Genomic DNA, 16,025 nt, shown 5'->3' with positions numbered 1-16,025 from the left:
TTCAAACCATGAGACAGATTTTAAAAATAACAACTGTCCCCAAACAGATCTTTTGCTAAAGAGTCCCCAGAAAGAGAAAAGCCACAAGATAGAAGAATGCAGACCGCAAAATAGGAAATTTATAGGAATTCAATTAGCACTCAGACCCCAGAACTACTGAGTGGCCTCTATAGAGTGGAAGAAGAATACAAGCCAAGAAAGTGCAGTGGAAAACAGGGACCAGGGCTGCTAGATATGCGCCTCTGCTCTTGCACGCATGAGCCCAGCAACAATTCCCATACAACCCATACCAAGTGGCCTTCTGCCACAGAAAAACTGATGCTTGGACAAACAAGTCCGCTCTCCTTGCTACTCACCTTTCCCAAGGTAGATCATCCCATATTCCCGTCCCTGGGGAGTCTTGTTTTCTATCGTGAAACAGACTTCCTTCCCAATCAGCTTCTTGCGAAGGAACTCTCGAGCAGGAAATGCCCAGGGCTGAAAGACAAAATAGAACAAGTGTTACAGAGAAATTGCCTACTCCAGACCCTGGCCAGCATCAAAGCAACTTCATGTCTTCAATAAACACATTTAGACACCTACCTCAATCTCACTAGGCCAAAGACATGGGGGAAAAAAATACACAACCAACTGCACACTGAGGACCTCCTAAAAAGGTCTAGCAGTTGGATGAAGTAGCACAGGCCCTAAACCAGTCCTCAGCGCTTCCCAGACAGCAGTACTCTCCACACTCTTGCTCCGTTACAGCTTACTTTTGTACAACATTTGCCAACGTTTTATAGCACTTAGCACATGCCAGCCAGTGCTCAGACTATTTTCCATAGATCATTCCAGTCCCTGAAATGGGAAGCCCCTCCAGGAAGCACCTAGCAGCGGAACATCATAAATAACTATTACTGCATCTGCTTGTCTCCTTCCAGTTTATAAGGCACTTACTTTCCCTAATGCCAGTTCAGGGCAGAGCTGGCACGGTGACAAGCTTTTAGTGCTGGTACTATTTGGGAGTGAATCTCTGCTCCGGCAGGAGCCTTATTTATGTCATTCCCACCACCATTTCAAGGACAGCAATAAACTTTAGAGAGCAGTCCCCAAAATGTTTCCTCTTCTACGTCTACTCTGGTATAAAACCTGAAATTTGGCCAGGGAAATGGCTTAGCAGATAAAAGCTCTTGCTGCACAAACCTAACAACCTGAATCTAATCCAACCCCCAACCTCATCTTGCAAAGAGAGGACAGATGCCTGAAAGCAGTCCTCTGGCCTCTACATGCATACTCTTTGTTGTTGTTGTTATTGTTGTTTTGGTTTTTGGTTTTTAGAGACAGGGTTTCTCTGTGTAGTCCTGGCTGTCCTAGAACTCACTCTATAGACCAGGCTGTCCTCGAACTCAAAAATCCACCCACCTCTGCCTCCCAAGTGCTGGGATTACAGGCGTGCGCCACCACACCTGGCTTTACATGCATACTCTTAAAACACACACACACACAGAGTAATATTACTACTAATAATAAAACTTGGAAAAAATGTCAAATATTTCCAGATCCTAGACTCTTGGGAAGACAGCAGTGGCAGCTCTTGATAAGGAGCACCATGATGGTTCTCCTGCTCACTCACTCAGGAAGGACACAGCAGGGCGGCACACATCTCATAACAGGAAATAGGGCCTCCGCACGAACAATAATGCAGAGGGATGGCCTTGTCCACCTCCACACAGCTAGGATAGTTCAGGTCTGTCCAACCCATAGCCTATATGTAGCTGATGATGGCTATAAATGATGCCCAATGTAAAACAGTAAACGCATTTAAGACTCAGATTTTTTATGTGTATGTGACTTTTTCCCAATTGCATGGTTCTCAAATGTTTACTTTGTAGATGTCATTGTGTTACAATGTCAAAAGGTTAGGCATGCCTTTATGGTGAAAAGGAGAGTTCTCTTCATCTGACAGTCAAGTCAGGGCCTCCCTCAGAGTCCCAACTTTCCTTAGGTCAGATACGGGAAGGGATGGGCTCAAGGGGCACAACAGCATCCTACAGACTAAACGTCGGTGTGAAAAAGGGAGCTTCTCCCTTTACAATTCCCATCTTCATGCACTGCCTGTTGTCATTCCTTCAAGTCACGATTCAGGATACACATAATAAAATGCAGTCTGTCGGTTAGTGGCTTGAAAAAGAAGGCTCGAATAACCTTTTCTACCCAGGAAACTTATTTTATGAGGTCATTCAATAAACTTATTGAAAATTTGAAAAAACCCATATAACTTTCTAGAAACTAGTAGCCAATGAAAGAAGCAAGTCAAGAAAAGTGCTGTAATTTAATCCCAATGCTGAGCCGTTCTCAGAAGAACTTGGCTTAGGTAAGAAATCCAAACCAACCTCCTTCGCATCTATCCTGCTCTTCTTTCCTCAAAACACCAACAAGCAAAGAGACACTCGACAGCGACACGGAGTTCTCCATGTCACCAGTCTCATTCTTAGCATTACCTCAATCCTAAAAATGAGAAGACATCACTACCCAAAGTAGAGTCTGATATGATTCAAACTGTAAACTGCGCAACAGAAAATGGTTTTGAACTGTTTTTTCGCAACTCTATTTTTACAACTTCAGTGTAAAGAAATTTCCTAAAAATTTACAGAACTACAGCTGTGTTCATAACACACTACTAAGCAGCACATTAACAGTCAGACCCCGGTAATATAGTACTTCTGAACACCCAGGAGCTCAGCATGTGCTCCCCAGGGAAGCATATGTCTCACAGGCAACACCACTCCTCAAGGGTCAGCTCACAAGAAAATCTACCTCTCGCCCCTGTGAGGACTCCTCCAGTCTCTACGCACCACAAAGAAGCTCTCTAAAAGCTTTTAAGGCTTGCTCAAGGAGCATGCACTCTTACTCTCGTTTTACAGCTGATCTGTCACTAGTGGTCAGGCAAAAGAAAATTACACTGGAGGCCTTGAAATGAAATATACCTGATCCGATGGGAGGAAAAAAACCACAAGTCATTACAATCTTCTTTTCCAAAATCAGGCTTTCTAGAAGTTTTGTTCTATTCAAAACTGTTACCAGATAAGCTACTAGCAACAACAAGGAAAAGAGAAAACCTCAAGAGCTATGCAGGCTAGAGTCTGACTATTAGTCCTTAGAAGGACAAGAGAACACTCTGGGAAAGTAAGGCCGGTGTCATCCACACAGGAGAGCCAGGAAGATGGTCTGTCCCAGTACAGCTGCTGGAACCGCGAAAAGGCAAACCCAGGGAAACTTGCTCCAAGCATCGGTCAAAGGTCACAACAGCCTATTAGGATGAACAGTTATGGGACATTCCAGAGTCCCATGTAAGAAACAAGTACCCTTGAGTAGTTTAGAGATTTGAACAGCCTCTTCTCTTTAAGGCATCCAATAGCAAACAGGGAACATCTGCTTTCACTGCTTACACCCAAACAAAGTCATGATGTCTAAAATCCTAAGATAGAATTTTTAATTCCACTCTTCTTTAGGTCAGACACCTAAAACTACTGAGACAAGATTGAACCCAGAACAATGTTACTGGACACTTAGAGAGTTTGGTAGCCAGCCCATGCTCAGGGCCTTGTCTCCTCCTCTCTTCTCATTATCCCACTGTAGCACCTGGATACCTGCTCCACCACCGCTCCCTACCAACTCAACCCTCAAAAGCCACAGTCAAAGTAGGTCTGTGACATTCATTTCTGAATTTCTCCTGAAACCAGCACAGAACTTCACACACAGCAGGCTCAATTACTCTGTGGGAAATAAATATATAACCAGCACAGTGTCTGTCCATCAATGCAGTATCTAGGCTTCCCGGAGTAGCTAGGCAACGCTGGGGATTAGCCTGGCACAGGGCAATGACGGCTAGGGACTCAAGGGGCCCTGCTTTCATTTCCACAGGACTTATAAGAAAGCTGACTAGCTCTGAAAGATACCAGGAGGGAAGGAAAAGAATAATCATATCAATGATATTCGGGGCCCTGAAACAAAGAAAAGCAAATGAATAACATTCTTAATTCTTCTTGAATATTCTAGATTCTTCTTTCTTGAAGAAAAATAGTGGACAATGTTCTCAAAGGAAAGCTGGTGTCTCAATGTGCAATGCACCAACCCACAAAGAGAGCCACTGGGTTTCTTCTCTCATCTACTCAGGTGTATAATCCCTGTATACCTGTGTATATTCACTGTTTACCTGTGTATATTCACTGTGTTACCTGTGTATATTCACTGTATACCTGTGTATATTCACTGTTTACCTGTGTATATTCACTGTTTACCTGTGTATATTCACTGTTTACCTGTGTATATTCACTGTCTACCTGTGTATATTCACTGTATACCTGTGCATATTCACTGTATCACTGCTTTGAGTCAGGTGCTGAGCAGACACAAGGACACAGAGATAAGAGATAAGGTCCCCCTTTTGAAGAGTTCACAATCCAGTAGAGAAAAACAATGAACTCTGAAATAAAATGCTGTGAATGCTCTAACAGCACAAAGATGGGAATAGGGAAGGAAATGTCAGGGGCTATGTCCAGTGTGACCTGGATGGTTACCAGGTCACATTGGTGGGGCAGCACTCCTGATGGGGAAAGCAAAACAAGCTTAGGACAAAGGCAGAGAGGAATCTAGTATCCTGTGAGGAAGACTGAGTGCTGTATCACCACTGGGCCCCATGACCACAGAGGTGCTTCAGGCCCTGTGATAGATGATCCAATACCAGTCTGCCCTAAACACGTATACACATAGGAGCAACACTAAATCAACTCAGCAGGCTATATTTACAAGTGTGTATGTGACAATAATAATTAACGAATAAGAGACTATGAATTTGAGGAGTTGGGGAGTGGTGAAAATGAGAAGTTGATAGTATTTGTATATGAAAGCCTCAAAAGATGATAAAGTAGTACAGTAAGTTTGTCTCTTTACTTAGGAAGGGAATGGAAGTCACAGAGCAGTGGACCTGTGGTCAAGGTCCAGGCACGCAGTTTGTCACAATAATAAGCACTAAAGTGTATGAGAATAACAATGAGAAAGAGTATGTAAGTTATGTTCCAAAAAAATCTAGGGGTGTGATGGAACCCGCCTTTAATCCCAGTACTTCAGCAGAGGCAGTGAGGCCAACGGGTCTACACAGGGAGCTCGGACAGTTACAGAGTGGGACCCTATCCAGAGGGAGAACAGGGATTTGAAGCCCCTGGAGGAAGTATGAGAAAAGGAGAAATCAGAGCATATTGTCTCAATGTCCCCAACACTGAAGAAGGGGTCTGAGAGAGACTCCATGTCACAAAGAACTTAAGAGGTAAGAGATGGAGCTTGATGCCACCAAAGTGCTCTAGAGAAGATAAAGAGTCAGACTGTAAATGTATGTACAAGGAGTGCCAGGCACCTCACATGCTATCATTCCTGCCACAGGAGTCTGCTCAGAGTCTACTGCCTGTTACAACGGACACAGCGACAACAGCTCAGAGCAGCCTTCACTGCTTCTTCCTTTTGGGGAGAGAGCTTGGTGACCTCTAAGAGGCAGCTCATCACCTCTGAGGAGCAATCAAGTTGTGCCACGGCACATAGCCAAAAGGAAGAGAACTGCTTCAAATGGTGGTTTACCGATTTGATGCGCATTCAACATTTGAAGAATGCTGAAACAGGTTTAATCTTCTGCACTTGATCTAACAGGGTAGTGATTATCAAACATTTATTAAGTACTTTGTAAAGCGCTAAGCACGTCGTGTTTCCTTATTTGATCCTCACTGAGCAATCCAGAGGTAGATATAGACACTACATTAGTCTCAATACTTGCAGTTAGCGATGGAGGACCAATGAGAAAGAACGGATTTTAATCTATTTAGTCATTATCTCTAAAATCTGACCAACTACTGCTGATAGAATAATTATGGGTGATTTTTCTCCATCTTCATTATCTATAATGCTGTCTCACTATTGCCTTATTTTAAAAAAAAAAAACTATTAAAGAGGAAAAGAACTAAATGCTTTCCTTAAGTAAAAGCTGGTAAGCTCTTGCTTTTTCTTAATTTCCTTGAAAGGGAAAAGCAGAGACCAGCCAATTACTAATCCACCCAAAGACACCAAGTTGGAGCAGAGAACTAGTAATGAGGAGTCCAGAAATCCTGTTCCTGAGCAGGGAAAAACGGCTAAAGGAGAATGAGGCACCAACATCCAAGTGTAGAGACAAGGAGCCTAAACCACGCCAACTAGGATGGACATGGGCAGTGAAAACAGGCAGTAAAAACTCAAACGTTACAAAGCTACACAGCAGGTGTTAAAAGCTGGGGTGTAGGAGGGAGAGAGGAGGTGGAGAGAGGCTCAGCTCCGAGCAGAACACAAGGACAAGCTACAAGCTGCCCAGAAACTGACTTAGAGCTAAGGAGATGGCTTAGCTGCTAAAGGTGCTTGCAACTAAGCCTGACTCCTGAGTCCACACGGTATGAGAGCTGACTCCCAGACTCTCTTAACTTCACACATGAACCAATGCGTAATACTCAAGCACACACACACACATGCATGCACATGCACACATACACACAAATACATCTAATAAAAATAGTAATAAAAACTCATGTTTAGAGCTGGGTTGTGGAGTGTTTGCCTACCATACATGAAACCCTGGGTTCAATCACAGTACCATATAAACCAGGCTTGATGGCAACAGTCCTATAATTCCAAAGCGCAGGAGGCAGAGGCAGGAGGATCAGAAATAGAAAGTCATGCCATGCCCTGCTATGCCAAGAAAGAAGCTTGGGCTACATGAGACCTTATCACCATGAAAGGTTAGGGGTTCGGGAGTGGAGAGAGGGAACTAGATAGTGCCCAGTAGGAGAGTGCTTGCCTGGCTTGTGTGGGACCCTGCACTCAAGTCCCAGTACTGCACCAAAAGGAATACAAAACAAAAGCCCACCTCCTATTTACATAAAACTTCAGTTTTATAACAAAAGGCTAGCATTAGCAGTGACAGAAGGCTATTTATTGTTCACGAAAAATGGTACACTGATGTGACTTCAAAGCTATTCCCCAAGAGTGAGGCAAGCCTACACAAAAAGACTAGGGAGAGCCCGGAGATTGTGGTTGCAATTAATTACTGTGTAATGATTCTTTTCAAGAGTTGATTTAAAGAGTTGACTCTTGAGAGTAGCCAATCATGAGATGGAGAGTCAACTGTGAACTAAGCTTCTGGGGCTATCTGTGAGGGGCTGTCTTGATTTGATGAACTGAGACAGAAGACTGCCCCACTGTAGAAGGTGTCCTAGGTGTAGAGGAGCAGGAAGCGAACTGAACACAAGCATCCATCCCATTCTGCCTCCTGGTTACTCTGATGTAATGGATGCTTTAAAGCTCCTCCTGCCTTGGCTTCCTGGACACTGTGGACTGTACCCTTGAGTTCCTAGTTGAGTACACTCTTTCTTCTTTTGCATTATTCAAAGAACACTGAAAAGAAACTCAGACAGGCAGTGTATGTATAATGACAGATGTAATAAGCTACCTGAGACAGATCCAATCATCATGACAAAGTACTCACCAGGAACAGAAAAAAAAAAATGAGCACATCGAAATGTCTTCAAAGAGGAGAGCAGGCTGTCAGCCAGGCCCACAGCCGCAGGAGGCCCTGGATAGGAAGCCCTGGAGGATCACCTACCTCATCCGGGGTATCTTTCCCATCGGGTTGGGTGGCAGCTGCCCGACGGGCGAGATTTCCGGCTCGAATGTTGCTGAGGTTGATCTGCCTCTCAGGAGGAGGACCACCCCGGGGCTGCCCTCGGACAATGATGGCACACCCAGAGAGGACCTACACAGGTAAATAAAAAAAGGAGAAAGAGAGAGAGAATTAGTGGCCTGGAAATAGTATCTCTCTAATGTAACTTTGTAGTAAGCCACTGGCTTACTACATAACTTGCATGCTAATGAATCCCCAACATCTAGAACTTTGCAAGTCAGAGGCCCTCAAATATCTCTGTAATGATGAATTGGTCAGAATTAACTTGAGTTTTATAAGAGAAATACCTACATTGAGCCTTGGGCCACATTCAAAAATAATAGACTCAAATATATAAGTAGGAATTAAACAAAAAATAGAAAAGACATAAAATAGATAGACTGAGATAAAGACATATGCGACATAGAGGTTAAGAACATCTGTAATTTTATACCAGCGTGCACCAACACTATTCTTTTCAATTCTTAACAAGTTAATATCTCCAAATTTCCCATTCATGAATGAGGCAAACTATAAACATTTAAAGAAAGGGAAAAGTTAAAGACAGAAACTCCTACATAATCAGGGCCAGGGGCAGGGCCACCAAAGCGTGTGCAACCATCAAATGAGAAATCCACAACCAGCGTCCTCTAACAGGCACATCGTAAACACTTAAGCTCTCTTCTCTTCAGTCCTGGCTAAGGAGCCAGAACAGAACCTATTTGCAACTGTGAAAAGGGCTCTGAAGTTCAGTGGCATTCATGTTTCAATATGTGAAGGGCCATGAAAGGAAAGATTTTAAAAAGAGGCAAGCAAAGAGGCATGCTGTAAAAATGCAAGCTACTCAAACTGCCTCTGCCTACTGAGGTCTCTCTAACAGAGGTGGGCCCACTCACTCTGAAGGGTTCTCAACACTATGTTTCCAAACAAACAACTGCCACTGAAAGGTTAGCGTGAAGGGCTGTAGGGTTCTGTCAATGGAGAACACAGCTCACACTAGATCCTTGTGATGGAAGTTCACTCTGAAGGGTTGACTAGGGGAGGATGCTTCCACACACCCACTAGCCTTCTCCATCTCAACTGATGCTTTACATTGTGAAAAAGTATCATGAGTCAGAAAATAAGAAGATTAAAATAACTGTGAGGTCACTATCCACTATCCACTGCCAGAAGTACAGGTCACCAAAAGTGATGGTTGGAATGGTAATGCCCCCTATAGACCCACAGGGAGTGGCACTATTAGGAGTGGCCTTGGTGGAGCAAGTGTGCCATTGGGGACACACTTTGAGGTCTCATTCAAAAGCCCAAGTCAAGCCCAGTGTCACTCTCTCTTCCAGCTGCCTGCTGATCCAATGTAGAACTCTCAGCTCCTTCTCCAGCACTATGTCTACCTGCACACCATGCTTCCCTCCATAATGGACAAAACTCTGAACTGTAAGCTGGGCCCAATTATGTTTTCCTTTATAAACACTACTGTGGTCACGGTGTCTCTTCACAGAGATAGAAACCCTAAGACAGTCTCCATATCCTTTCTACCAGTTTTCTAATGGCCACCACCACTCTGACTGAGAGTCACTCTCTCACTCTTCTGCACACTTGTGTTCCATTCAGTGAGTGTCTTTAAGCAATAGAGCATCCTATTGTCTATTTTTGAGCTCTACTAGTTGAGTCTTCTATACAATGTCTTGTTTCTTTTAACTAATTCTTTTTAGTACAATGAGCCCATGGGGAATGGGGTGTCTGTGGAACTCACTGCCCTGAAGCTCACTCTGTAGACCAGGCTGGCCCCAAACTCAGAGATCTGTCTGCCTCTGCCTCCCAAGTGCTGGGATTAAAGGTGTGTTCCAGCACCACCCACCTTATTCTTAAATTTTTTATTAGAATTCTTAAATTTTATTCTTAAATTTATTTTTTAAATTAGCCCTCTAGTTGATGTCTCCTATATTTTAAGCACATAGAACTACCTCGGCCTAAATCACTCCACTGTGGCCACATCAGAATACACAAGCAAAAACTTGTCTTTTCAAACCTGTTTCAAGACTTTTAATTCATGTGTGCCTTTGTGTCTGTATGTGAGTATGTGCATGTATACATGTATGTGCACTGATACCCATAGAAGCAAGAAGGCTTCTTGCTTCAATAAATCTACTAGAGCTGAAATTACAAGCAATTATAAGCCACCAGGAATTGATCTTGGGTCCTCTGCAAGAGCAGGAAGCATTTTAACCAGTGAGCCACATCACTCTCTTTCTCTGCCACTCTCCACTTTATTTTCTGAAGCAGGATCTCTCACAGAACCTGAACTTCATTGATTCTGCTGGATTCCCTAACCAACAAGCTGTCAGAATCCATCAGCCTGCCTCCACCTCCCCAGCTCTGGCTTTTCTATATGGGCACAAGGGATCAAACTCAGGTCCTCGTGCTTGTACAGTGAGCACTCTACTGACTACGCCACCGCTCCAGCCCCATCCATCCCCTTAAGACGCTCTCTTGCCTTCTTTATTACTAAGTATACTAATTGAAGACACAGTCACCAATCCAGCCTCCTAAAGGCTGATTCATAGTGGTAGGCACGGCTCTCTTCCTATTTCTCCAGCCAGAAAAGACTGGCATGGATACAGCTTTCTTCTGAAATGGGCTCCCAGCATTTGCCAATGGCACTGACGGAGAGGTAGAAAAACAATGTCTTCAGGACACTGTGGAAGAGTGAAACCTCTCTGCTAAGGAAGACTAAGATAGTTTCCCTCCTATTTATAGGATCTGAATTCATTCAGAAGACACTATACCCTCCTTTGCAGTTATCTACAACTCATTTTCCAAGAACTGATAACTCCCTCCACCTGCCTTGTCAACAGTTTTTACTGAAATTCTTCCTCAGTAAAAATATTCTAAAGGGCTTCCCTTATTAAAGGTTTTCTACCCAATAAAACCAAGGTGGATATGCTTAACGTATCTATGTAAAACACAGAAAGAAAACAAGGAAGGTCCTATAAAGCAGACTGCTGTTTCATACAGCATCAAACCAGCTTTCATAATAATCATTGGCATTGGGTTTAAGTCCACTCATCGATTGATTGATTGATTCGATTTTTGTCAATACTGATTAAATGCCAACAATGTGTGGGGGCCTGTTCTAGACAAGCTGCATATTTCAGGGGAAAAAAGGAGACAAAAGTTTCTGCTCCTGGGGAGCTGATGCTCAAGTGAGGAGACAAACAGTAAACAACATATGCAAGGAAAACACAGCATTTATCATATTTTTAATTTCAGAAGAATAAAACTGTGAAGAAACTGTCATGGGTAATTGAACTGCCAAAGCTCCACTGACTGATTCATGTTACAAACTTTCATGAATACAGTAATTATCCTTAATTGCTAATTTATAGGGCATAGAAAACAAGTCATATGGTTACCGCTTTATCCAATTAAAATAATAAAATGACAGATTCTAGAAGAACAGTCTCAGGACTACCTGCTACAGCAGGAAGACTGTGAAGCCAGCTGTCATAATGAGTCAGTTTGACTGAGGTTATTATGGATTTGACATTTCTCAGCTCTGCCTATACAGGATGCAGAGAGATGTGGTGGGATTAAAAGGATCTGGCTTCAAGGCACAAGTCAGACAGCCACAGAGGCTGAACCAAAGCACTGAGAAGAAAATCGGGGAACCAAACTGTTCAAATTCACTTACAGGTTTACTGGGAAATGTACCTACAATGAAAGACTGTATAGAGAGGCACTAAAATGTTGCCCAGCAACAGAGTATGTATGACATTAAATCTTCACTAGACTCTGATGACTTAGTGCACTTAACTCTTGAACATCCAGTCCACTGCCGTCACAAGACAGAAAACTACATGCAAAAGTACACTCTCACCAGTTATATCAATGTGATCGTACAGAAAACTCAAATATAAATACTGACCAGTATTTTTCCCAATTCAAAAGCAAAGTCATCTTGGTCCAAGAAAGGAATCTTACTGGCTCTGTGGAGAAGACCAGCTTAATGGCATTTCTGCCTCTTAAGATATAAAAGACAGGTGATGAGAGCAAAAATGACAACAGAAGGACCGATAAAAAGGAAAAGGACAGGCAACTGAGGACAAATAAATCAGGGCCTACACCACATCCACACAGTCAACCGATAGGTTTGAACAAAGATGCCTAGATAACTCAATGCAGAAAGAGTAGAACTTTTAACAAAAGGTGCACCTAAACAGCCACACACAGAAGGAAGAAGTCTAATCTCTACATCAGACTATAAACAAAAGGAATTTAAAAAGCACTACAGACATGAAAATAGAAGTCAACCTTATACCAGAAAATAAAACATACAGGTAAATCTACATAACATTCCATTAATGATCATTTCTTAGCTAGGACACCAAAAACACAAAGGCAGGAAGGCAGGCAGGACTCAAGTCACAACTGGAAGCACTGTTTCAATAAACAGGTAGCAAACCACAAAAACAAGGCTAGAGATATAGTTCATAGCTGCAAGGCCCTAAATTCAAACCCCAACATTGTAAGAAATGAAGGCAGGAAGGGAATGGGAGAGAAAGAAAGTTGGGAAATTTTCAATCTACCCAAATCTTCCCTGATTTTGTCTCCCCTCATTTTTTTCTGCTAAAAACAAGTCTAAATTAAAGGCCCTACCAGTCAAAAGCAATGACTTAAAAATTCCATAGTGCTGTTTCTCTGACTAAGGATATACTCACTCCCAGCCATCCCCCAACACAGGGTCTCAGCTTGGAAACCTCAGGATCACTGAAGAGAAGTCAGAAAAAGAGAACAGTTCTTTTACTTTATAGCTAAAGACTCTGGAGACAGACAGCGCTAGTGACTGCAGCCTAAAAACCACAGTAAGAAGTATGGCCAGCAGAGCTGGTGTCACAGACCAAATCATTGGAAACATCAAGCCGCCATGAACTGGCTGCTCCAAATCAAAGCAACACTTAACTAAGCACACACAGCCATAAAATAAAACTTGTGTGTAGAGGCCAACATCAAATGCAGCCTTCAGACTTTAATCTATAATCAAGAACAAAAATAAATCTGTTTTTATCCCAGCTCAATCTGCACCATCAATGATATTTGCTATTAATTACAGACTGACAATAACCACAACAATACACAGACTATCTAAACCTGTTATGAAGCTCAGGACATGGCAAAGGATCATAAATTACTCTTCTCTATCATATTCTGTTTTATAGATGAGGAAAATACGGCACAGAGAGATGATGGCATCCCAGCATACTTCCGAAGACACCCCAAATTCCCCATATGTGAGAACCATGCACCGACTGCTGTGACTTGTGAAAATAAGTACTGGTTAAGCCCCTGTACAGAGAAGCTTCTCTAGCAAGGAAGGAACTCATGCAGGGCTGTCTACAGAGCATGTACTCCACAGTCAAGTCTTCACGACCGGTCACTAGGCTCTACGTACTGCCACAGATTCAAGATCAACAAAAAGACAGGAGAACTCAGGAAGAAAAACAAGTATGTAATAGACCCATGTACAGGAAAGAAATGTATTCCAGTTGTCAAACAACAACAAAATCTCAGGACAATAGTACATGACCTCCCAAAGGAAGAAGAAAAGTAGATGAAGCCTAGTCACATGGTTACATCTACAAAACACTCCCCGACAAAAGGCTCAGGGAGCACTGTGGGAGAGGGGTACAAAGACTGAAAAGGAAGAGCACCCGAGAATTTCTGTGAAGACTGTCTGGTGACAGCAGAAGCTATGCTCACCAGCATGACCACCCCACAGTGAGTTGAGCAAGGGGACACCAACAAACGTGACAACTGCACAGAGAAAAAGCTCAGGAGGCCTCAACCCTATACAAAAACTACAACCATCTGGGTAAAACTGGGAGCAGAAGAGGCAGCCCTCCCTAGGGAAGAGCACATCAGCTGGTGTCAGTGCCAGTCAGTCCCAAAATATGCAAGTATGCAACATTATATAAATGTGGCAAGCTATATTTACAAATATACACACAAACCCATGTATACATGAAATAACAGTTAATGCAAAACGAGGCCATGGGTTTGAAGAAGAGCAAGGCAGAGTATATATATGGAAGGATTTCAAAAAAGTCAACTCTTGTAGCTTGCTTTGTGAGTTCTTTTTTCCATCTTTTACCCCCTCCCCACCTCCATCCCCAGTTTCACCCACCACTAGGTAGGAGAGAGAGGGGGTAGTGGAGAGAGATCCCTGAATCTAACTTCTTTCCTTCTCGTTTCTTCTTTGCTTGTGGCTGGTCTTTGCTACTTTGCAGATTCTTCTTTTTCCCACCCTTTACCCTCTGATTTCACACTCTCGAGTAGAGAAAGGATAGAGGGGAGAGACAGTGAGCCCTGAATCTATTATCTTTCCTTTTGTTTATTCTTTGAACATGACTACTAACCAACACAACCTATCTCCCTGAATAATCAACAACTACCCACCCCACCTCTCCGGGCACTAGCATTTATATACCCTCTGAGAAGTTCCCAGAATTCCAAGCGTCACACACCCACAGAGGCTATCTACAGCTGACAAAAGCCATGCTTCTGCTACAGCGCAGGGCACATCAGTCAGCTGCTGTGGACAGTCGGAAGCAGCCCCATATCCCCACACCTGGAATTAAAACAAAAACATATTCTTATCTCTGTGTTTTTTGAAGAAAGCAAAATTCCATAAAATTATCACTATAAGCTCTAGAGCTTAAGGATACCATGAAGAAAGGAATTTTCCCTATTCTATCAAATGCTTGGGGTCAGGTACTCAGTCTTAATTAAAGGAACTGAAAAGTACTACAGTGATCAGGGCTCTTCAACCCTCTGAGCATGAAGAAAAAAGAATTTCTTTTAGAGAAAAAAAAAATACAAAATGAGCTGGGCAGTGGTGACGCACGCCTGTAATCCCAGCACTCTGGGAGGCAGAGGCAGGCAGATTTCTGAGTTCGAGGCCAACCTGGTCTACAGAGTGAGTTCCAGGACAGTCTGGGCTATACGGAGAAACCCTGTCTCGAAAAAAACCAAAAAAAAAAAAAAAGTATAAAGTGTTAGAGAAATAAAGTACAAAGAAAGCTAAGAGCATCATTCCAAAGTATGTAGTAAAGATTAAGAAAAGAATGTCACTTTCCTGAACAATGACAAGATAAAGTCGGGAATGTGCCCACAGGACCCACATATACTAAAATTTAATTCTGAGGAGCCAGGACACAGTCTGGCAGTGCTCATAACTCTTACACTTAATATCCTGATAGGAAAAAAAAAAAAAAAGCAATCAAACACAAACTATCTGGAAGAATTATAAGTCCTCTGGTGAAGAAACATGTTCATTTTGGAGGAAAAAAAATGAATGTTTGGTTGGTTTTGTTTGTTTTTTTTAACAGTAAATAAAGCACAAAACAGAATGTTTTTTTAAGTACTTTATTTCAGTTACACACAAATACCAAAGGCACAATTTGGAGGGGAAAAAAAATTAAACCAGTTGAAACCTTCCAAAAGAATGTTGGAAAGAAAAGCCTAGAAGCAAAGCTTTCTTTCTACCCAAAGAAATGGAGATGCCAGTTTTCTGCCACGATGCTGGGCAGTTTTAAGGGTGACCAATTCCACTGCCAAACCACAAATACTACCCATGGGTTAAAAAATAACAAAACCCAAACCACTGATGGGACAGCATAGCTCACACTCCGTGTGGACATGACTCTGCACCAAGAATAAGGCAAACAAAGGGGGAGGGGGTACATGGTAACCGGCTGGTTAGACCCAGGGGGTGGGAGGGAGGGGGGAGCACGTGGTAACCAACTGGTTAGAGGGGGGGCCGCCGCAGTACATGGTTACTGACTGGTTGGGGGGGGGGGGGCAGTCGCTGGGAGCTGAGGAAGCAAATGCTGAGAGCAGCAACTGAGGAACTGAGCAAACAAGGCAGGCAGGATCATAAAGCCAGGTCTCTCAGTGATGGAGGAAATCAGAGTTGGGATGGGAAACAAAAGCAAGGCACTGTTTGAGAAAACGAACAAATAAATATATACAAGTACAGACGTGCATGTCACACGTGGACTTCCTACTTCTACCCTCTAAGAGGGCATGGCGACCTGATGTCCAGATGCCACCTTCTAAAGACTTCTCTCTGATAAAAAGGACAAGAGCTCCTTGAGAAACTGATGGTTCTAGGCTTGGGTCTGGGAAAGATCAGTCTTGGCAGGAATATGTGGCTGTGTTAGAAAATGTTTTTAAAAGTGTTCAAAGGACAATGGTGATATACTTTATCAAAATGACAGATAAGGCTTAAGGGTATTATCATGGGCCAAAATTGGAC

General features: G+C 42.9%; 1 protein-coding gene across 1 annotated transcript in view; it reads right to left on the bottom strand.

Annotated features, from left to right (window-relative positions):
- Nucleotides 1-16,025, bottom strand: part of Snd1 (staphylococcal nuclease and tudor domain containing 1) — a 407,737-nt gene that overhangs the window by 371,349 nt on the left and 20,363 nt on the right. Inside the window, exons 2-3 of the mRNA XM_052173319.1 lie at nucleotides 7,655-7,804; nucleotides 357-477 (exon numbers count right to left, since the gene is read on the bottom strand). Of these exons, the coding sequence (XP_052029279.1) occupies nucleotides 357-477; nucleotides 7,655-7,804 (271 nt within the window). The remainder of the gene's footprint in view (nucleotides 1-356; nucleotides 478-7,654; nucleotides 7,805-16,025) is intronic.

The sequence above is a fragment of the Apodemus sylvaticus genome, chromosome 2, assembly GCF_947179515.1.
Source record: "Apodemus sylvaticus chromosome 2, mApoSyl1.1, whole genome shotgun sequence".
Classification (NCBI taxonomy): Eukaryota; Metazoa; Chordata; class Mammalia; order Rodentia; family Muridae; genus Apodemus; species Apodemus sylvaticus.
The sequence above is the reverse complement of the archived record's forward strand: the minus strand, read 5'-3'. Positions and strand labels throughout refer to the sequence as shown.